The sequence below is a fragment of the Lissotriton vulgaris genome, chromosome 5 (genome assembly GCF_964263255.1).
Source record: "Lissotriton vulgaris chromosome 5, aLisVul1.2, whole genome shotgun sequence".
NCBI classification, from domain to species: domain Eukaryota; kingdom Metazoa; phylum Chordata; class Amphibia; order Caudata; family Salamandridae; genus Lissotriton; species Lissotriton vulgaris.
Window position 1 is genome coordinate 516326133 of NC_141693.1, and position 23246 is coordinate 516349378.

Genomic DNA, 23246 nt, shown 5'->3' on the forward strand with positions numbered 1-23246 from the left:
CAAAGCGCTAGAGGAACTACATAAAACAGGGAAGATAAGAGTCTCATCAGTAAAGGACAGGTCCCAGTCGAACATTCCTCAGTCACTGCCCTTGGAGCAATGGAAGCTAATTGCATTAATGATGGAAAACGTCAGCTTTCAGATGTTTCACGAAAAAGTTGTACGTTGGTTCTGGCCTGGGTTCTGTTTGCTCCACAACCTGGTCCCTGCAATTGTTCTGTGTTAAGTTTCATTGATAGTAGGTCTGGGCATAAAATTCCGCTCTGCTCACATACTTTGCTGAGTTTAACCCACTCCACATAATGCATGGAGTTCCAAAAAAGTCAGAGCAAAGTCTTTTCCTCACTCACGCTCGCCAACATTAAGTTGGCGAGAGAGGAAAATCTTACTGCAGGCCACCTCCCAGTGAGATTTCTCAACACGGACAGCCGCGGAAGGCCGATACCGCTCACATTGAGAAACCTTCCGTTCGCATTGAGGAAGCTGCTGCTCAAGTAGAACATCTACTCGAGCGGCAGAAAGAAGCAGCGCCCTCTTGAGCTGCGCATGGTGCAGTTCGTGGGACACACATCTGCTAAAAATCAGCATGAACCGCGCAACCTAATGCACTCCGCCACTTATGGAACTTATGGAACTCTGCGTACTATGCCCAGGCCTAATTGACAGGTAAGCTTAGCCGATGTTGAATATAGATTTCTATTGTGCCAGCCAGAATGTGTAAATATTGAAGAGAAGACGCAAAAGGGATATTAGAGATGCATTTTTGTTCCATTCAAAGGACAAGATAAGCTTTTCCCTGATGGTAGTCAGTGTCAGTCATTCTAGTTGGCCTGAACTGAGACTGGTGCAAATGAAGCATCAGATTTATTTCAATGCGTTACTGAAGTAATTTTTGTATCCTTTATTTCTATGTGCTTGCGGTGGCGAGGGAATTAGAAATTAGTCATTAGTTGGTAAGGAATTTTGGGTCATTGGAGGATTTATTTAGTAAAGGTATGATGGTAGCATGCTTCAAAGGTCCGGATATGACGGAGTTGATCGCAGTTGGAGATATACCTCAAGTGATAGGAAGAATGTCCTCATACACACCACTGCACATGGTTCTGCAGGCATGCTCAAAGGTTGTATCTCTTGGACCATCCTTGCTACCTCCTCTTTAGTCATTGGGTGAAATCAGATAAGGAAAAATTAACTAAGGATGGAGTCACAGGAAGATAAATAGGTGCTGAAAGGTTGGTACACATGAGATCATGAATTTTTATACTTTAGGATTTAATTAACAATACACAGCATTGTTGTTTTGCAAAAATGATGTCTTTCAAGGCATTTGGGTTGGTCATGCCCTTGTAGAGGTTAAAATGATATGCCCTTATTGATACGTTAGGACAGTTTGTTTTTTAACTGCTTTGTGGTAGTTTCTTCTGCAAAGCAGCTTGATTTCTGCCAAAGAAAACATTCAGATATTATCTATGCTATTTGTTTCAATTTTATCCATTGGGACCATCCCCCAAAACACTGATCTACATCTGCACTAATGCAGAAAATAATCTCATTAGCTTGAAGGCAAGAACAAACATCAACAAATAATGCCTGGCACCTCCAGGGTGTCAAACACAGCTCTCTGATGAGATGATGTGAATAGGTCTATTGCTTCTCTCACCGTTATTTTCCACAGTGTGCTCTGTTTCTGGGACACTAGCACCAAATTGCCTTACTGGTATTAGCACATTCTACAAAACCCCCCTAACATAACATAACATTTCATGGCAACAGTTGTTGGATCTATTGCTATTATAAGCTCTGAACGAAAAAACTGAAAGAGCTATGCCAGAAAAACAGACATGTTGAGTTAGCACTGACTGCTCTTACTGATTGGCAACTCCACATGGTCAAGAGCGGCTCATTCACACGCTGGCGGACGGTCGGCCAGTGTCGCAGAGACCGTGGTCTGCTTTCCTGGAAGAGAACCATCCGCCCTATTTAGAGATCCCACTTGCCAGGAGGCTATCACTTAAGGCGAAAGGAGCCATTGTTGTGGCTTTTGGTTGGCTTGCTCTACTTTGAACATTTTCGCCTTCCTTATAACTAACTGAAGTCTTCGGATTGCAATCAGTTGATGGAACTGAGCTCCATAAACAGTGTAAAGGGATCATTTTTAATGTGCAAATCTCCCCACCACACCTGCCAAATCTCTTCTTGGCCACGTCCTGCCTGGCCTTGGGACATATAGCCAAAGGCCCTGACTAACACAATTTCTTATTTTAGCATTTTGTTAATATCATTCCCATTAATGAGTCTTCAGAGTAGATCTTTGCTGTAAGACTATTGGTGAAGTACTGGGCGAAATTTTCTGCTAATGTTAGTCAGTTACAATATTTGTGGCAAGTATTGATGTTTAGAGAGGTTAATGAAATCCTGTAACATGCAAACTTCTATTCATTTAGACATCCGCTTGTCTATTATATATTGGTTTTCCATTTTGTAATTGTTTTTCTCTATCTGCAACTAACACTTTCTGGAATCAGCCATGGGCTTAGACAAGTTACCAAAATAAGTATAATGGTACAATAAAGTTACTATGTCTTTCCTCAATGTTTTATTAGCTGGGTGTGGGTGTAACGGAAGTTAGTATTTGGTGATAAAACTCCAACTTCAATCTCATCACAGCTCCCTAGTGACCGTAGCATAGTAAGGTACTGGCTCTGGTGGCTTAATGGGCTAATTTGTCCAATGTAGGGGCCTGTGTTTGAACTTAAGGTAACCAGTTCAACTACAGGCGGGTCCACTCAGCCTTCCATCCTTCGGAGGTCGATAACATGAGTACCATTTAGTTGGGTAACAATAAACATATGTTATTCAGCACTAAGATACTCTTCTGGGTGAACGTTCACTTTACAGATGCACGTTATGTTACATCTTAGTTGCATAAACATCAGCACCTTTGGAAAGTAAAGCCCAAATGTTTTCCTAAAGGTCACTCTTGTAGACTATTAGTGGCTTAAAGTCAGAGAAGAAAACATTATGAATATACCAAAGTATTTATCTCAGTCTTTCATAGTCAGATTTCTGCAGCAAAAAAGCAAAAAGTGGGGGGTGTGACTTGAGCGCCACCTAAGATGGCGGCTTTGTAGCGGAGCTCCGCTGCCGGACTTCCAAGGAGGGAATATGACAGACTTTTCTCCGCACGCTATTGCGGAACAAAACGTGGACTTCTGATTGGGATCATGAGGTGAGCACCTTGATCCGTTCTACAACTTCCACGATGGTCCTCAGACCCTGAATTTTGCTGAAAATCGGCCCACTTTTGCAGCAGCCGCCATTTTGTTTTTTCCCTCTTCATGCTAGCTGTGTTTTCCCTCTGCAACTACCACCAAATATGCCCTAATGGAGATTTTTCTGGCTAATTCTCTTTTTCTTTCGTTAGGACCCACATAATAACTCTTGCATATGGTTTTTTCCTGGGTCTCTACATGTAATGCATTCCTGTTTACGTCACAGAGCGGCCATTTTGTTTCTGGAGTCTGTTGAAGCACTTTTCTCCAAATAAATACCATCATCAACATTCCTGGCGCTCCTTTGCTCCTTTGTTGTTGACATTCTTATCTAGCTTATACACCTACCAGCAATCTCATTAGGATTATTGCGCTTTATTTGACTGAACTATCACTTTTCAATTTTTTGTGCTTCTTATGGGGAAACTGAGCAATCTTAAACTCTCCTCCTCATCTCAGCCTCGTCCTTGTTCAGACTACGACTCTATTCCTCCGGACATGGAGGACTCTACATCGCATGGCGCAGACAACTCCTGGAGCTATTCCGAAATCGAAATCCTCCAGTAACCTCCCGCAGTCTTCGTCGACTAAACGGCTCAAGAAAGGCCTGCCTTCTCCAGGTACCTCTTCAAATTCTGCTGCCATGGATCTTATCCTCGAAGAAATTCGTGCTCTAAAACCCTTCGTGGCTAAAATTACCAAGACTTTGCAATTTCTACACGATAAATGGTCTTCCTTGGAATCCCGTGTTCTCTTGGTGGAACAATCTACAGAATCTCTTCAGTCTTCTTGCTCTCGGATTACCAACCTAGAAAAAGATATTTCCCTCCTCAAACGACAGGCAGAGGATTTAGAAAATCGTAATCGCAGAAATAACCTCTGTCTTTACGGTTTTCCGGAGCACACAGAAGGTACAAATCCGACGAAGTTTTTCCAAACATTCCTGTCAAAAATGTTGGATCTCCCGCCATCTTCTACTTTCAATATTCAACGAGTGCATAGACTGGGTGCGAAGATTTCCACCAAGCCTCGAGGTGTCATCATGCTCTCCCTACAATATACGGACCTTCTTCAAGTCCTATCTGCTGCAAAATCTAAAAAACAGATTTTTGGGGAAGGCCATCGTTTGTATCTCTCTCAGGTTGTGGCTAAAGTAACAGCTGACCGCCGCAAGTAATTCCTGGCCTTGCGTCCACAATTGCGCGCCCCTCAATGCCAGATATGGCCTTCTTCATTCATGCCTCTTCAAAGTCACCTATGAGGACAAAACCACAGCTTTTGAAGATCCTCTTGCCCTGCTGGAATTTCTTTGTCGACACGGAGCTGATGTTATGGACACCTCTGGAGTTGTTTAGAGTGGTGTGGCTCACTGGTTAGAGGTGGCAGACCCGGAAGCAGAGGTCAACCCGAGACCAGGGTTCGATTCCCGACGCGGCAAGGTCTTGGGCCATGGTCAGCGGACTCGATAATTCTCACCTCGGTGCCTATTCCAACCATGAGTCCCACTCAGCAACTCTGGGCAATAGCTTGCTTAATCTCTACTAACGGTCCCATCAGCGCCGGGGATGCTTGTCTTCACCTTGGAGATGCCCAGGAGGGACCATCTCACAGGGAAAGCCAGGATGGGTTCCCCAGCGGTATACAGCGCCGGGATGCCCCTTTGCTGGGGCAGCTGTGCGCTTTACAAGTATACGACATTTGACATTTAATTGCTTTTCATTGGTTATGTAATCTAATTTGTTCATTTATTCCCTGTGGTCTATTGTCTTTTCCGTGCCCTCCCCGCATATATTCATATGTACAATTGTGCTTTTATTTCTTTGCCCTAGTGTTATTCAATATTGGGTCTGTTTTTCGTTCTCGTCACCCTCTTGTCTTCTCTCTATACCCTCACAATTTTCCCTGTGTTTTACCATCCCATCTTACTCGTTCGTCCACTATCATCTTGTCCTCTCCCGGATGTTCAGTGGTGTTACGCTCTTGCTGTTGAAGTCGTCGTCTCCTGGCACCGTCACCCCCACTCTTCAATTTGTCTTTGTAAGTATGTTTTTTATCGTTTCCTTTTGTCATATACTGTTTATCATCTTTTTCTCTTTCTATTTCTTCTTCTCTTTTCTTTCTCTTCTTTCTCTTCCTTTACCTCTGCTCTTGTGTATTTCTTTTATTGGTCTACTTTCACGTTTTAATTGCAGCTATTTTTCACTTTTACCTACATATCCTTCTTCTCATTCCTCTTCTTTAATGCTGTTTTCCACATCAATGCTATTTTCTCTGAATTCCGAGTTGTTACATGGAATGTTAAAGGGTTGAATAACCCTATTAATAGGCAACAGGTTTTATCCCATTTGGCCAGATTTAAGGCGGATGTGGCCCTTTTACAAGAGTCCCATCTCTCTGATGTTGAAACCTTAAAACCTAAACGTTGCTGGGTGGGTCATGTCTTTCACTCACCGGCTTTAGGTAAGAAAAACGGAGTTGTATTGCTTTTTCACAAATAGTTAAATGTTTCTCTCATCTCCCAGGAATGGGATATCGATGCTCGGTGGGTCTTGGTTAAATTATCCATAGATAAAATTCCTGTGGTTATATTCAATGTTTATGCGCCTACTGGTGTTGATAAATTGTTGTGGCCTGCTATTTCTGATAAACTTGCTACTATTACTGATGATTATGTTATTTTCGGTGGGGATTGTAATCAAATTGTGGACCCAATTTTAGATAGAAATTCTAAAGTTAAATTTTCTGCTTCCAAAATCCATTTTCAATTCACTGCTTCTATTCGCAACAATGCTCTAGTCGATATATGGCGTTTATGTAACCCTGACCTTAGAGAATACAGTTTCTACTCCCCCTCCCATCACTCCCAATCTCGTATTGATTATTTATTTTTGAGTAAATCCCTAGCCCAACTTACCCTGCACTCAGATATTGGATCCATTTTAATTTCTGATCACGCTCGTGTATTTGTGGACATTGACCTAATTCCCTTTTCTCCCCATCCTGTCCGTTGGAGATTTAATAATTCACTTCTCCTTGATCCCTCCTTTTGCACCAATTTTAAAACCTTTGCTACGGAATTTTTTGCTCTTAATCAAACCCCTGACACTTCTTTTGTGACGTTATGGGACTCTTTTAAGGCTGCTTCTAGAGGTTTTATTATATATTTTGTATCTCAAAAAAAGAAACAAGCCCAGGCTAAATCAGCTCAGCTTTTAGACGATATTAAGAAACTCGAATATGCTTATTATCATTCCAACACTGAGTCATCCCTCAAAGAACTTATCGATGATAAATTTGCTTTTAACAAATTCACCACCAATGCTGCCTCGAATTCCTTGTTGAAATGCAATTCACGTTACTATGGCGGTCAAAACAAAATAGGGAAATTACTGGCTAATTATCTCAAAATACGGAAAAACAGACAAAAGGTTGAATCTATTCAAAGCCCCACTGGTTCGTCTTTATTTAAAGATAAAGATATTTTAAACAAATTTGTTTCCTTTTATAAAACCCTTTACACTCCTGAACACTCCCCTGATCCAACTGATCTTTTTTCTTATTTTCAAGATATTCCCCCTCCTCCTTCCTCCCACGTTAATTTTCTCTCCTTGGATTCTGACATAACTCTTTCTGAACTTTCCCGCGCAGTCTCTTCTCTGAGACTTGGTAAAGCTCCTGGCCCTGATGGCTTTACAATTGAGTTCTATAACTCTCTTGCTTCTCTTCTTCTCCCTAAACTACTTACATTATTCCACTCTTTTACTGCTTCCGGCTCTTCTCGTTGTTCTTTCCAAAAAGCTCTGATTTGTCTGATACCAAAGGACGATAAAGACCATACCTTATGCAAAAATTATCGCCCTATCTCTTTAGTAAACACAGATTATAAAATCTTTGCTGAAATTTTTGCCCTTAGAATGGATCCTCTTCTTCCCGACTTAATTGGTGCAGAACAATCTGGTTTCATAAAAGGTCGCCTTTCGTCCGAAAATTCCCGTGTATTTTTTGAAATTTTGAGCAAATCTTAGTCACTCTCTCTTCCACTGGCTGCCATTTCTTTAGATGCGGAGAAAGCATTCGACAGAATAGGGTGGGATTTTAAGTTTCAGGCTCTTAAATGGGCGGGCTTTCCTCCTAAATTTATTTCCTTTATCTCATTACTATATTCGTGTCCTCAATCTTCAATATTTGTAAATGGTGTGGTCTCAGACTATTTTCCCTTACAGAGAGGTATCCGACAAGGTTGTCCTTTATCCCCTTTATTGTTTGGTTTAGCCTTGGAGCCCTTTCTTACTAAAATTAGGAATGATGACAATATCTCTGGATTTAAGTTTGGTTCTCAACAAGTTAAACTTTCAGTTTACGCTGATGACATTCTTTTATATTGCTCTGACCCTCAAGCATCTCTTCCCTCTTCCCTTCATCAAGTGTCCTCCTTTTCTGAAGTTTCTGGATATCGCATAAATGTCGATAAATGTGAAATTTTGCCCTTAAACCCTCTTTGTCAAAAACATCTTTTTGAACATTCTGGTTTCTCTTGGCAACCATTGAAAAACAAATATTTGGGTGTTTGGATTGCCCCTTGCCTTCCTGATACTCTTAAAATTAATTTTGATTGCATTTCCAAAAAATTGACCACTGCCATTACACGTTGGAATCCTTTATTTCTCTCCTGGTGGGGTCGCCTTGATTCTATTAAAATGATGCTAGCACCAATCATACTGTATACTATTTCTATGATCCCCATTCATATTCCTGCTCATTACTTTAAAACGATTGACTCCATTCTTCTTAAATTCCTGTGGAAAGGTAAGCGTTCACGCATTGCTGTTGCTTCCCTGAAAAAAGACAAATCTATTGGCGGTCTTAAGTTTCCTGACTTTAAATTTTATCATAGAGCCTTTTCCTTGAAACAGGCTTTTCGATGGCTTTCTTCTGATCTTCCCTTTTATCCTCCCCTCTGGCTTCTATCTTTTGATTTTCGTGAAATCCTAGCTTTTACTTCTTCTATGGCTTCCTTACGAAACCCTATCATCTCTCACTCTCGTAAACTGCTTATTCCTTATTTGTCCTCCTCTTATCCATCTGCTGCTTCTACTCATCTACAACCCATTTGGCACAACAAACTTCTCAAGATTCGAAACCGTTCAATCTTTTGGAACTCTTGGCACTCTCGCGGTCTCAAATGGATTTCCCAACTTATTTCTTCTAATCTTCCCCTTTCTTTTACTGAACTTCAAACACGCTTTTCCCTTCCCTCTTCATCTCGCTCGCAATATTTTTCACTTTGTCCCATTCTTACTCAATATCTTCGTTCACTACCCCCCTCCAGTGACATTCCTACTTCTTTCTGCACCATCTCTTCTGCATTAGACGACTCACCTTCAGCTTCCTTTTTGTATAAATCCTTTCATTGTGTTCTAGATAGAGCGAAATCCAAGGTTGAGTTGGCTTGGGAAAAAGATCTTTTGCAAGCTTGGCCCATTCCTTTATGCGATACAATTTGGTCGAAATTACATAAAACCTCTAGAGCTGCTAATACAACCCAAACTTTGTATTTTATTTATAATCGCACTTTATTTACTCCATCAACCTTATCGACTTTTTCCCCTGATACTTCTGCCACTTGTTGGTCCTGCTCCCACCAATCGGCAGATTTGAAACACATATTATTTGATTGCCCACCCATTTCTCGCTTTTGGACTCAGGTTTGGACTCCACTCCAGAAGATTTTTGCCTTTCACTTCCCTTTCTCCTCTGTCAACATTTTTCTAGGTTCCCTATCCCCTATTTATACCCAACCCTCACAACGATACGCCCTAATAGACCTCTTTATAGCCATTGCTTTTCACCTCATCACCTCTAACTGGAAGCAAACGGCTGATGTTACATTTCGAGCTTGGTGGAATGCAGTTTGTTTCAATCACAGGTTGGACACCAATTTTGTTACTCCCATTACCCTTGCAGTCAAACGAGATCTCCTGTGGCTCCCATTAACCAATTATTTATCCTCAGTTGCGTCCTCCCCTCATTCTTCCCATTCTGATACTGTTGAAGTTCATAAACCACCATGACTTTCTTTCAATATTTTATCATTACTATTGTTATTCAATATTGTTTCATGAATGTTTATTTCTATTTACCTTCAATTATTATGTTTCTCCACTGCCTTTTTATATTGCTATACTTTTTATCACCAATGTTTTCTTCTGCTTCTTTATGTGTAGTTTAATCGTACATTGACCAGCAATTGATTGTCATCTTTGATTGTTTTTTCACTTTCTGTCTTTGCCTCTTTAATCTTTAACCCTTTCGCTGCGGCGGCTATTCCGCTGCAGCGCTAAAGGGGCGGGGCGGCCGCGCGGCGGCCGCATGCTGGTGACAGAACCGCTCCGTCACCAGCCGCGGTTGAGCTGTGCTGGTGACGGAACGGTATTAACCCCTCCCAGCAGGGGAGGGGTTAATAAACTCAAACTTAAAAAAAAAAAAGCAAAAAGTGGTTTTGTTATAGAGAGAGAAGTGTTCTACCATCTACACCCATCGACCTGTTTCTTCCAATTTGCCTTCATGGTTAGGGAATGATATATTCACTATGGGACTCTGAGGAAACTTACAAACAGCATGACCTTTTGCTTTTAGGATTATCATGTCAACAGCAGTCCTTAGTAGCAATCTAGACCAACATAAAACCATAGTGCATGGTTGGATATGAACCACATTTAGTACACGTTTGAACTGTTCTTGCTGCAGAGATTCAAAATCCTGAAATAAGACAGGAATAGCTCCCTACCTGTAGATTATATTCTTCTATTTATTGAAACGAGGCAAATTATATGAATTACAGATGTAAAGAATTTAGACGCACATTAGTCTCATATGATAAAAACAATACATCACTAGCAATGTGTAAAATGGATCAGTAGGGCTGTTTTCGTCTCTGCTGATAATATACAAACCACTCAACATTCAAACTCATGGTTGATAATCATGTTGTGATGTTGTGAAAATCCATTTATTGCCACATAGCGCTGTTTCTGATCGTTTTGAAGGCTCTAACACCCACATGCATCATTGCACCCGTTAGCGATTCCTAAATTGCGAAAATTAGGGAATCGCAATTTAGAAATCGCAAACGGCAATGCATGAATAATTCGCAAATATTTTTGCGATTTCCTAATTTTCCTTAATTGCGATTCACATTTTGCGAATTGCAATTAAGGAAAACCTTCCTATTGATTCCTATGGGCCAAAAGGCCCATAGGAATCAATGGGAAGGCATTAACATTTTGCGATTTTCATTTTGCGAATCGCAATTTGTTAATGCATTTCAAGGGTGCTGAGGAGGGTCCAAAGGACCCCCCCCCTGCACCCTTGAAATGTTTTTGTAAGTTCAAGTTTCACACACACATGTCCAAAGGACATGTGTGTGTGTAACATGACACTTTCAAAAATGCATTTTTGTGCATTTTTGAAAAATTTTGCAAATTAACACGAGGTTCAACCTCGTGTTAATTTGCTCCCCCTATTTGCAAAGTCGCATTTTTTAAAACATTCATGCATTGCATTTAAGGAATCGCAAAAATGTGATTCCTTAAATGCAATCGCATTTTTAGAAATCGCAAAAAATTGCGATTTCTACACAATTGTTTAATGCATCACAAAAAGTGATTTTGGAATCGCAAACGGATGAATTTTGCGATTCGCACCGTTTGCGACTCCAAAATCGCTTGATGCATGTGGCTGCTAATCCTCACATTTGGGCCACAGACAGCTCTTACAACAGCCACGACTATTAATAATAGCTCGACCTTATAACATGGCACTATATATAGCATACCCTGTACGTTGTAAGTCCAGGGAGAGATCCTATCTCAACATGAGACAATACTACTTGGGTTTCAATACCAGTTTATAGTCACTAACACAGAAAATAAGAAGTGCTCCGAGGAAAACTGCATTTTCTATGTTGGTAAAAAAGGAGTTAAGTATTGCCAGATGGCAACTTTAATTAGATACAAAGTCTAATCTAATAAAACGGAATCCATTTAGAAACTCACAGAACAAAGGAAGAAATGTGCATGCAATTCCATTAATAAGCTTTTAAGGAAGACACCAGGGCATTGCACAGGGCATTGCACGGAACCAGGCACTTACTCTGAACAGCACTGAGAGTGGCTGCTGGCTTTAAGGCCCTGCTTACTGGGGGAGACTGGCCAGCACACACAGCTGCGTCACCCTTATGGGCCTTATCTGAGAACACCTTAGACAAGCTGCCGTTTTTAGGGGCGGAAATACAAGACAACATGCTTCCATCAGTCTGCTCAGACACCTTGACATTTTCGTTCGTTTTCGTCAGATCGCGGGCTAAGTCTTGCCTCCTAAGCTGATCTTCAAAGTAGTCAAACTGCTGGGATTCGATTTGCAGTTGTCTTATTTGTGCAATTCTCTTCCGCTCTTCCTCCACCAATCGCTGCTGCTCCACTTTCTTAAGGAGTTCCACTTTGTGCGAGTTCTGCAAAGGTTAGCAAAAAATACTCTTTGTAATTAGTTGTAAATGTTTCTTTAAATAATGCGTAACTAGACTATGTATTTCACAATTAATAAAAAAAATCTCAACAGGGCGCGAATTATAATATATCTGACAACATTTTCGGAGAAATGCACACGTCACATTCTCTATGGTTGGTTCACATTTCCCACCTAAGCCTGTCCATACAATATTCATATTTAAGCAACACGAAAAGGCAAATATTAAAGTTTTCCCAGTTATAAACTTTTGTATTAGATCTATGATTCATAGGGCGAGCATAAAACACAGAAATTAAAAACACTCCGATTAGCAACTTCCACATGTTTGAAACATGTTGTAACCCAACAAGTAGCAGTGATAGCTAAGGTAAGCCGGTCAAGAACAAATGGACTTCCGCTTGCAGCAGGTTAGGCCTTGTACTAATAAACAATGTGCTCCTTACAGCTCACACTTTGCACCATGATCAGGAATGCACCAATATCTAATTGTGATGTTAGTTTTAATAGCAGAACCAAACAATACAACGAAGAATTTAATAACAAAGGTTTAACCACGTTTATTTAAATAAAACAAAATGTAGCAAAATACTTCCACAAGCAAAAGAATAAGATCATACGTCATGCCTATGCTACCACAAAAACAAAAGTGATAGAAAGGGGTGCAAACTTGGAAATGTGAGAAAAGGACAGCAGTGCACCGAGACTGTACATCAAAGTGAGTGCAGCTAGCCAGGAATGTTACTCACTAGCCTGTGGGGTAGTTTAACAGCAATTAAAGTTTGTTTGATACATGCTTCAACACGGTCTGTCATTGCACTCTAAAGCCACGCCTCCTAGAAGCCGGAATACAAGAGAAGGCTCTTTACAGGACCATCTCCTTCCTCTCCGGCAGAACCCAGAGCGTCCGCCTCCCACCCTTCCGATCCGAAGCCACCGACATCATCTGCAAAAAACACAGTTGATGGACAGAATGTAGAACAATGTCATACATTCACCCCAGTACAAGGATCTGGGCCTAAATCCATCGTTTTTTTGCACTCCACACCACCCTGGGTTAGACACTGGCTATATGCAAATCAGCTCTGACCCTGTGCCCCATGGGAACAGTCCAGTCCGAACTACCAAGCCATGTCTTTCCCAGACCGGAATCAAGCATCCAAGGACCGGTTTCTGGCTATCATCCTTCATTCAGCCTGGATAGCTTGACTCCAGTGGTGCGGAGAGCCTGGGACTCACGTCTGAGTATACCCAGCACACTCGGGGTGAAAATTGCAAAAAACACAGTTGATGGACAGAATGTAGAACAATGTCATACATTCACCCCAGTACAAGGATATGGGCCTAAATCCATCGTTTTTTGCACTCCACACCACCCTGGGTTAGACACTGGCTATATGCAAATCAGCTCTGACCCTGTGCCCCATGGGAACAGTCCAGTCCGAACTACCAAGCCATGTCTTTCCCAGACCGGAATCAAGCATCCAAGGACCGGTTTCTGGCTATCAGCCTTCATTCAGCCTGGATAGCTTGACTCCAGTGGTGTGGAGAGCCTGGGACTCACGTCTGAGTATACCCAGCACACTCGGGGTGAAAATTGCAAAAAACACAGTTGATGGACAGAAAGTAGAACAATGTCATACATTCACCCCAGCACAAGGATCTGGGCCTAAATCCATCGTTTTTTTGCACTCCACACCACCCTGGGTTAGACACTGGCTATATGCAAATCAGCTCTGACCCTGTGCCCCATGGGAACAGTCCAGTCCGAACTACCAAGCCATGTCTTTCCCAGACCGGAATCAAGCATCCAAGGACCGGTTTCTGGCTATCAGCCTTCATTCAGCCTGGATAGCTTGACTCCAGTGGTGTGGAGAGCCTGGGACTCACGTCTGAGTATACCCAGCACCCTCGGGGTGAAAATTGCAAAAAACACAGTTGATGGACAGAATGTAGAACAATGTCATACATTCACCCCAGTACAAGGATCTGGGCCTAAATCCATCGTTTTTTTGCACTTCACACCACCCTGGGTTAGACACTGGCTATATGCAAATCAGCTCTGACCCTGTGCCCCATGGGAACCATCCAGTCCGAACTGGACTTGGTAGTTCGGACTGGACTGTATCAAATTAGAGTGGGACAATATGTTCTGGGGGGATCCCTGAGGAAATATCTACGGGACCCTCAACAACTACTTTTGGTCAGCAGTATGTTTTCGCCACTGACGTACTGATAGTTGATAGCATCATCATCTTATCTTTTCTTTTCCTCCACCAGGAGATAATCTCTCTGACCAAAGAGATTGCGGATTACACACAATCTCTTTGGTCAGAGAGAATACCATCTTTCCTGAAATCCCATACTCGTTATCAGTGTTAAAAGATTAAAGCTCCATACTCATCATGCTGAAACTAATGCCTTATTTCAGTCACCGGAATAAACAGAAGAGGAGCAAATACTGTGACTGATTTTGCAAACAAAGAACAACTCAATTGGGATCCAAACTAACAACGAATCAATTGCTAGTCGGCTGTTGAAACAAATCAAATGTATTTATTTTGATATACCTTATTTCTTTGTATAAACAACCAGAAATAGCAAAATACTTTTTTGTATATATATATATATATATATATATATATATATATATATATATATATATATATGCAGGCAAAGCACGAAGACTGAAATCTGGAGCCCCAGACCCAGAAAACGACACGAGTCCCAAAGTAAAGGCAAGTTCTTTTTATTTTCTTAAGGCAGAGGCAGCATACGAGACTGACGCGTTTCGGGCAGTTGCCCTTGTTCACAGTCACCATATATATATATATATAAAGACAGACAAGAGATGAAGGAAATAAATTACGAAGTAGGACAGACAGTCCGTGCTGTGAACAAAAAATTCCACAAGTCTTTTACACATCAGTCATTCCACATTCACACTCACATTCCTTCCATAACATGATGAACACTGTGCATGTGGGATAAGACAAACAAGGGGGTGAAAGAAGGTCAAAAAAGCAGAGTCAGGAACAAATGAAAAAACCACTCAAAACTGTTGATCAAAATACTTAATATCACAACAATTATATGACAAGCATAATATGTACAGTTCCTTCTAACCAAAGACCCAACAACAAAAGGTATTTCAGTCACCGCCATATCTTCAAGTCCTCTCACTGCAGGACTACCCGACATAAACATATAAAGCATGTACCATTAACGGGGGGTTGGAGACAGATTTCACCAGGTAAAGAAAGAGGGAACAAAACTATATATATGATATAACCATAACCAAATTCTTCGGAGACTTTCCTGAACTCCCACCTCAGTAGACTACTGATGAGGTCAGCCAAGTAGACATCCAGCAACTTTGGCTATTCCAAGAACACATAACAGACACTGACATTTGTAAGAACCTAGTGTGGCTTGCTCAATTTACTAACAAACGTACAAGAAGTGCAGCCATTGCATCGCCCCGTCCTATCGATTGTGTGTGTTCTCTTTCAGATGTGGTCACAGATGTCATTTAAAGTGGGTGAGGTAGTTGTGTGAAATGACCTTAGTTAAAGTATGGCTTCCATTAGGCCAAGGTGGCTAGCTATTTTTGGCAGATTAGGATATTACTTTGAAGTTGTTGGAATTTACTAAACTTGATAACAACTAAATAATAAAGCAACAGGCTCATTTAAAATAGACATGGACACCCACACCATGCAAGCTGACTAAAATGAGAAACGAAGGATAACCTTGCAACAAGTTTTCAGAAATTATCCTACAGCAGTAACACAGACTGCTCCACCCAACACTGCTGACTTAAGAGTGGTTAGTTATTTCATGACATGGATCAGTGACAGCGTAGGGTTCTAACACAGCAAGTACAATACTTCTGTAGTACGGCAGATGTTGAGGGGACATAGGCATACACTTTTTACAGCCCACCTGGGGCGATGCAAGTTTGACAGGCTCTAGTATACAAAAGAAGTGAAACGATCTAAGTTCTAAATACACACTTTAGGTAAAGCTACCACTCTTACATGTGGTGTATCTCATGAGCCTTGTGACACCAGATGGCAGGAACAGAAACTATGGCAGAGCAATCAAGTGATCCTCCCGATATTTAATTTTCCTGTACACCAGACAGAAGACTGTGCCATTCCCCTTCAACCGCAGAAGTGTTTGCTTTTCCTCATTTATTATTATTACTACTAATATTAATAATGGAGCTAGTAAAGAGCACCGCTACTTTGTAACAAAGTTTCTCAGGGCTGATGTCCAAGATCCCATGTGATATACACTCACAAAAATGGAGATCAATTCTATCTGAACAGTCAAGTATTCAATTTTTTCCTAAAAAGGAGTTCAGAAAGACCTGTTGGACATAAAGAGAGAGCGAATTCCACAGTTTTGAAGTTAGAAAACTAAAAAGATCTGTCACCAAGGCGTACTCTTCTAACTTTCATGATGCAAATCCTCCTAGCCCCCGAGGTTATGAGACTCCTCAGAGAGGTACAGGGTTAAATGAAAGGCTGTATGTACTGAGGGCCACTGTTTGTCAAGCTTTAAAGCAGTAGCACAGAGCCTTGAAGGAGATCCTATGCTTCACAGGGAGCCAGTGTAGCTAAGCCAGTGAAGATACCATGGGGATACGTTTCAGGTAATTGAGTAGCAGACAAGCCACTGCAGTGTGTATTGGAGGCCCATCATGCGAGACTGTGACAACCCCAGGTACAACACGTTGCAGTACCCAGCCTCAAGATGATTAGTGCCTGGACCACATTTTTCTTTGCAGGTCCAGAATCTTTTTCAAGGTCTGGAGGATTCTGAATTATTTCCCAGCCAACGCTGTGATTTGGAGGTCAAAAGACAGCTTCTGGTCAAACCAAATGGCCAAGAGGTTGAACAGATATTAAGTTATTTGCCCAGAATCAATACCTTGGTCTTCACTGCATTCAACCTCAAGCAATTTTGCTCGGTCCACTGGCACTCCCTCTAGACACTATCTTAGCGAAGTAGACATGTTAGCAGCATCCTGGGAGAGGATCATGAGCAGCTGAGTATCATCAGCATAAGTGATCACTGTGAACCCATGACATTCAATGATCTTAGCCAGGGGGAGCATGTATATATTAAATAAGGTTGGACTCTTCTGTCAATTGAACACTTCAGGGAAGTGTGTTTTTTGGCATTCCTGGAAGGTGCTTTCCTGTAAAAAGAAGGCAACACACTGTAAGACCATGTGGACGACACTGCATCTCCAAAGATGTTCAATGAGCAGATTGTGCTATACAATGTCAAATGCCGCACTTTAGATTTAGTAGTGAAAGAGCGGCCGTGTCTCCGGTGTCCAAACTTTGGTGAATAGATTCCAAGGCTAACAGCAGGGTCAACTCCATACTATAGGAAAGGGGAAACCCCGCCTGTCTTATGAAGAACATGGTTAGCCTTGATGAACAGAGAGAGCTGTGGGTTGGCCTGGATCTCAGTGACTTTAGTCAAAAGTGGTAGCAATGAAACAGGTCAGTAGTTTTCCAGATTATAAGGATCCAACACTGGCTTTTTAAGCAGAGGAACTACCATTGCATGCTTCCACTTTTTCAGGACCTAGCCCAATGTCAGGGAATTATTAAGTAGTTCATGGACCAAAGGCAAAACGGCTTCCACTCCTCATTCTAAGATGGAAGGTGAAACGGGATCAAGCAGTGAACCCGACTTGAGAGGCCTGAGCACAGCAGACATCACCACAAATTCAATGAGTCTAAAATTCTGCAGCCCTCAGCGATCCTTAGTAGGTTCAAACCATGAATGAAGGCAGGCAAATTCTCTAGATGCCGCTCCAAAAGACTCATAGATCTTTGCCAACGTGTCTGAGAAAAACTGAGCGAGGGTATTACAGCCCTCCTCCTCCATATGATATATGCTGAGACTTGGGACAAGGACGTAAGAGATTTTACAATAGCAACACTTCTTGTGAGGAATTCTGATCAAAGAATTTTATTAGGGGAGTAATGCCAGAGAACATACTTGATGCTGTTTGAGAGCAGCCAAATAGTTGATTTTATTGTCAAGATCATATTCTCTACACCAAAGGCATTCAAGGTGCTTGCAATTATTTTTCATTCCTATAAGTTCATCATTGATTGTTCAGAAGATTGTTTCAGTCTTTCAAAGTACCAATGGGTCATAGGGGCTATTGGATATAGGGCACCAGACATTACATTTTCCCATAGGAGATTATCCCGTTTAACACAGCCAATCAAAATAAATCGGCTATCATTCAATGCTTTAGTAAAGCTGGAAGTGGTCACTTTGTCCCACTGGCGCACTCATGCTGTCTGGGCAAGAGGATGATTTGCAGTTGATTTTGAATAAGGAACCAAGAATGGGATAGCCAAGTGGTCTGACAGGACAAGTGGAGTAGTAGGGCTGACCACATACTGGGCCAAATTGAAAAAAATAAGATTTAGAATATTCCCAAGTATGTGGGTAGAGGCAGAGACCAACTGGGTGAGCTGTAGGCCCTCTAGATTTCCAACCAAGTCTGATGTTACTGTGCATGCTGAATCATCAAAATGAATATAAAAATGCAATACAACCAGAAAGGTGCCGCAGCAGCGAACCAAGAGGGGGAAGAGCATCTGCAAGATAGAATGCAGAAATTAGCTATCGGCTCAGTCGGGCAGTAGAGCAGAATTCCTGAAACTTCAAAATCCTATGTGAGAGGAAAGGAAAACAGGGCCACTTCACCCCCTCAATAGAACACTTCCAGAAGGAGCATTGCAATGATTGATTAAAAATAATAGCAATTCCTCCCCCTCTATGAGATTGCCCATCCAGTCTCAGAGTAGTGAAGCCTTGTGGAATGGCTTCCAGAATATCTGGCAGGAAATTCTCATTTAGCCAGGTCTTAATCAGGAAGACAGCATCTGGCGGTGTTGCTCCAGCAATTCACTGATCTCTAGTTTATGTTTAGTTAGAGACCTACAATTCAATGAAACTAGATTGGCAGAGAGCAGAGGCTGAAGTGTGCGACATACCTACCTCCCCACGACCGGAGTAGTCACTGTACAAAACCCAGACTGTCACATCTTATCTGCGCCTTTGAGAGTTCCAGAACCGGATGACACATTTATGATGCGGACGCCAAATCCTATATTTCAGCCGTGAAGTACTTACAGGGGGGCTGACCTGAAATTGGCAGGGGTCCTAAACCCTGGCGCCCTCCAGGCGCAGACGGGCTGGACTTCGGCGCACCAGTGGCGCATCTGTGCTGGCATGCGCCTTAAATACATGCTGCGTGCATAAGCTAAGTGCTCTAAACAACTATACAGCTAACCGCCAAAATGGTGGTGCATACTCTACAGCCAAGAAGTGGGTAATAAGAATTTGTGTACGATGCTGGCACACTCTCCGCTCAAACAGCCAAAGAGCTGTGGCGACCCGGAGGATAACGGCCGGAATTTAACTAGAAAGAAATTCCCACCCAACACAGACCCCAGAAATAAGTTAAAAGTAAGTTTCTGTTTTTTAAAACAGAATGTAAAGCTCTAATTACTTGGTGCAGAGAGCCGGAGTAATTGAGCATATATATAGTTCCTTAATTGAGGGCACCCAGAACTTCTGAGGTAACGGTTTCACCTTTGACAGCATGGTACACTTACCTCACACCACGGCTTTTTATTTTCAGCGCAAAATTGTTTCAATAAATGCAATTTTTTTTTTTAGTCAGGTAAAAGAGTAGGGGTTGTACTGGACAGGAACTGTACCGCACTGATGTGCTATTACTTGTGACACAATCACATTTTGCAAAACATAAGTCTATAGCTCGGTTTTACGAGTTTCTAAAGGAATTTGCAGGTACATGCATCAAACATGCAATTTGCGATTCCTTATTAGCGAAAAATAAGGATTCCCTAATAAGGAAGCGCAAATGCCTATGCATATAGGAATCACTGAGAAAATAGTGATTACTACAAATTCCTTAATTGCGACTCGCTAGTTGTGAGTTGCAATTAAGGAAAGGCACCCCATTCATTCCTTTGAGCCTACAGGCCCATAGGAATGAATGGGAGATTGCATGAGCAATCTGCGAGTACCTATAGGTACTCGTAAATTGTGCATGCAATTTCAAGGGTGTCAAAATGACACCCTGTTGCACCCCTGAAATAGGGATGTGCACCCATGGTGCGCTCGTGTGCAGCTTTCACAGTTTTTGCAAATTACAATCAAGTTCAACTTCATGGTAATTTTCGGCCCCTATTAGTGAAATCGATATTCTAAAGTGGTTCTTACATTGCATTTAAGGAATCGCAAATTGGGATTCCTTGAATGCAATCGCAATTTGAGAAATTGCAAATAATTGCGAATTCTCAAATTGCACGTTCCTTGAACCTTGATGCATCGCAAAGGCCCTTTTTGCAAGTGCGAACGGACGATTTTTGCGAATCGCACTGTTTGCACTCGCAAAAATGGTTGATGCATGTGCCTTTTGGATCTGAAACTGGACGGCAGTATTTTCTATCACATATTAATATGCACCTTCAGTTTGCAAAACACACTGATACTTACATTGGCTTGTAAATGTTCTTGATATTCTATGTTGTATTTTTTTAAGAGCAACTTCTTCAACTCATCTGTTCTGGGAAAAGCCACATCTTTCAATTTCTTAAAAATAAAAATAATAGTATTTTAACAGTATAAGGATTCTCTCAATTTATTTTTATATCAAGTTTAGTAAACATCAAAGTTTGAGACCAGAGACAAATCACAGACTGAAAAATACAACTGCCAAAGAGATACACTTGGACCCCCGCCCTTCCCTTACGCATTATGCGCCTTGACTGTAAATCAGCTCAATGCAGGCTCTAATGGACTTGGGTGGGAGAATTAAAAGGGTGGGAGAATTAAAAGGGTTATAATAGATTTCTGCATTTATATCATGAATCCAAAGTGGGTCTGGGAAAGTAAAGACTTTTACAGGAAGTGCTTTTGTTAAGTAACTGGAACCCACATGCCACATTCAGATAAAAGATTCTGAAGGTCGACAAGAGGAGAGGAACCTGACACTAGAGTGCAAAGGATCCTAGCTTAGGAAACCTTATTCCCAGTGTCTGGATCTGCAACCAGGATCTATAATCAACATAATATATGTGAAAGGCCTCACAGCTTGGCCATGGTACAAGGATACTTTACCTAGTATGTGCTTGCTTTAGCATTGCCTGACTACCTCTGCCCAAATACTGAAGAGGGCCCAAGGTTTCAGATAGCGTTTAAGATCAGGTCTGTATGCAGGGTTTTTAGTAAAACGGGAAGATTGGCGTTCAGACTAGTACGCATTGTGTTAGCTATGCTCAGAGTAAACACTGATAATAGGAACACAGTCCTGGGCACACGTGATGGGGATATGACAATGCTATAAATGTCCCTAGACTCTTCAGGGCGTGAGTATCACGTACAAACAATCCCAGATGTGGGAGCGATGAGGCTGGAGAGCTGTGTCGAAGTCCATATGATGGAGGAAGTGAGACACTGTATCCCAGTGTGACGAAACACGCGTCGGCTGGCTATTTTATTTTGGTTGTTGCTTCAGTAAATACCTTTAAACAGTAGACTGGTGTCGACCATAGCAATTTGATCTAAACGAGACATTTATAGCATTGTCATATCCCCTTCACATGTTCCCAGGACTGTGTTCCTAACGTTCAAGATCATTTGTGCTGTTCTCAGGTGAAGGGTGTTTGCTGCATAATATTTTTGTTGAAAAATCTAAAAGTTATTAATGCTGAGACTTCATTTCAGCAGATACGGACACCAAGAAGATCCAAATCTCCTGCATCAGCAGATATATGGAGAGACTGCAAACAAAATACATACACTACTTCATCAAATGATGCTGCGCTGTATTTCAGAAGATGTAGAGGTTTGAGAACACTCACCTGTGACTGTGAGGTAAAAATATTCCTGCCTCAGTAGATGCAGAGATCTATGGAAACTGCATGCCCCAGCTTTCCATATATAAAACAAAGTGTTCAGTGATTACTTGTGCCTGTAACAGAGACCATTTGTACACAAGTCTCAATATAAACGTGTGAATGAGTTGGAGGAGCCGGGTAAACAACTAGAGGGTCTTTGCCCCGGACGTCACCTCATTAATGTGCTGATGGGAGTGGAGTGCACAAATATGCAGAACACAAGAATGCCAACAGAAGCACTTGAAGAGCACTACTAACTATATGGTCCCTCTGTGCTATAATCCATATGGTTCCTTTTTTGATGGGAAGTATCCACCTGGTGAAAGGTAGGCTGCTAAGTAGAGACGGACTATCCCATGATCAACCTTGGTGCCATGATGCTGGGTGCAGGGCTGTGACTCCCTTCAAAGAAATCAAATACTTTGGGTAGAGTATGAGAGGGGACTCGCAACACAGAGACACCATGATAATATACATGGTTTCTCTCCAGCAGGGAAAGCGTTTCTGCACCTATCAAAAGACAGTGAACCTGTAGGTAGTGTGGGTGTGGCGCAGCATATATTTGGCAAGGGAGAAAACTTTATCTGCTCAAATCACGCCCATAATATCCTGTTTAACTCATTACAGGGTGGTTTTCAAATTATTTACAGCGTCCTGCCACTCCTACAACTTCATCAGTGCATTTTAACCCCGTGGACGCGGCCGCGATTCTGCGCCTGTGCGCCTGTTTTAATGAGTGGGCGGGTTCATGACGGCCCCCAGCTGTCATCAGCACACGCCCACCGTGATGCATGACGGACGGGGGCCGTCGTCAGCATGGAAGGGGTTAAAAAGAGACCCTCATTAACAGTCTATATCCCTACAACTGTGCCCTCTCCCAATAGAATTTAAACAGTTACACTAGAAAGACTGCTATAAAATGCATGGCCACACGTTTTTCAGCTTATAGAAGTAACTAATAAAAGGACAATAGCAAACAAAAATACTACAAAAAGTATTTTTACAGAAAGCAATGGTGGCTATCAATGAGAGATTTTCCAGCTAACTTCTGAAGGGCGAACCATAAGCCTTTGTAGTGGTCTTTGTGATGTTGGATTATGTGGTTTTATGGAATGTACTACTTGTTACAAAACTGCAAGTTGATATCCATGTCCATGATTCTATTAGTGAAGGCAGTAACCCATGTACAGAAAGCTCTGTAATGAAAGATCAAGCATGTAATGGGACTTCTAATAATCTATATTCTTCATGTATTGACGAAACCCCATAGTGCATAAGTGAAACTTCCAATAGTGACCAGAATGGCAGGGACACAATCATTCATGAATTAACTCATATGGCTCAGTTTACTGGTGAAAGATTTTAACTTCTGAATTCCAGACATTGAATTTTATTGACGGGACAAACGCTTTTCTATACAAGGCTTATAGTAATCTTCATTGCTCAGAAGCTAGGCATACAACCCCTAGACTGATAC

General features: G+C 41.7%; 1 protein-coding gene across 2 annotated transcripts in view; it reads right to left on the bottom strand.

The window, feature by feature from the left end:
- STAMBPL1 (STAM binding protein like 1) overlaps positions 1–23246 on the bottom strand; it is a 305486-nt gene that overhangs the window by 99435 nt on the left and 182805 nt on the right. For both annotated transcript variants that reach the window (XM_086921944.1, XM_086921943.1), the window contains 2 exons: positions 20367–20462; positions 11424–11781 (listed from right to left, as the gene is read on the bottom strand). In XM_086921944.1, the coding sequence (XP_086778070.1) occupies positions 11424–11781; positions 20367–20462 (454 nt within the window). The remainder of the gene's footprint in view (positions 1–11423; positions 11782–20366; positions 20463–23246) is intronic.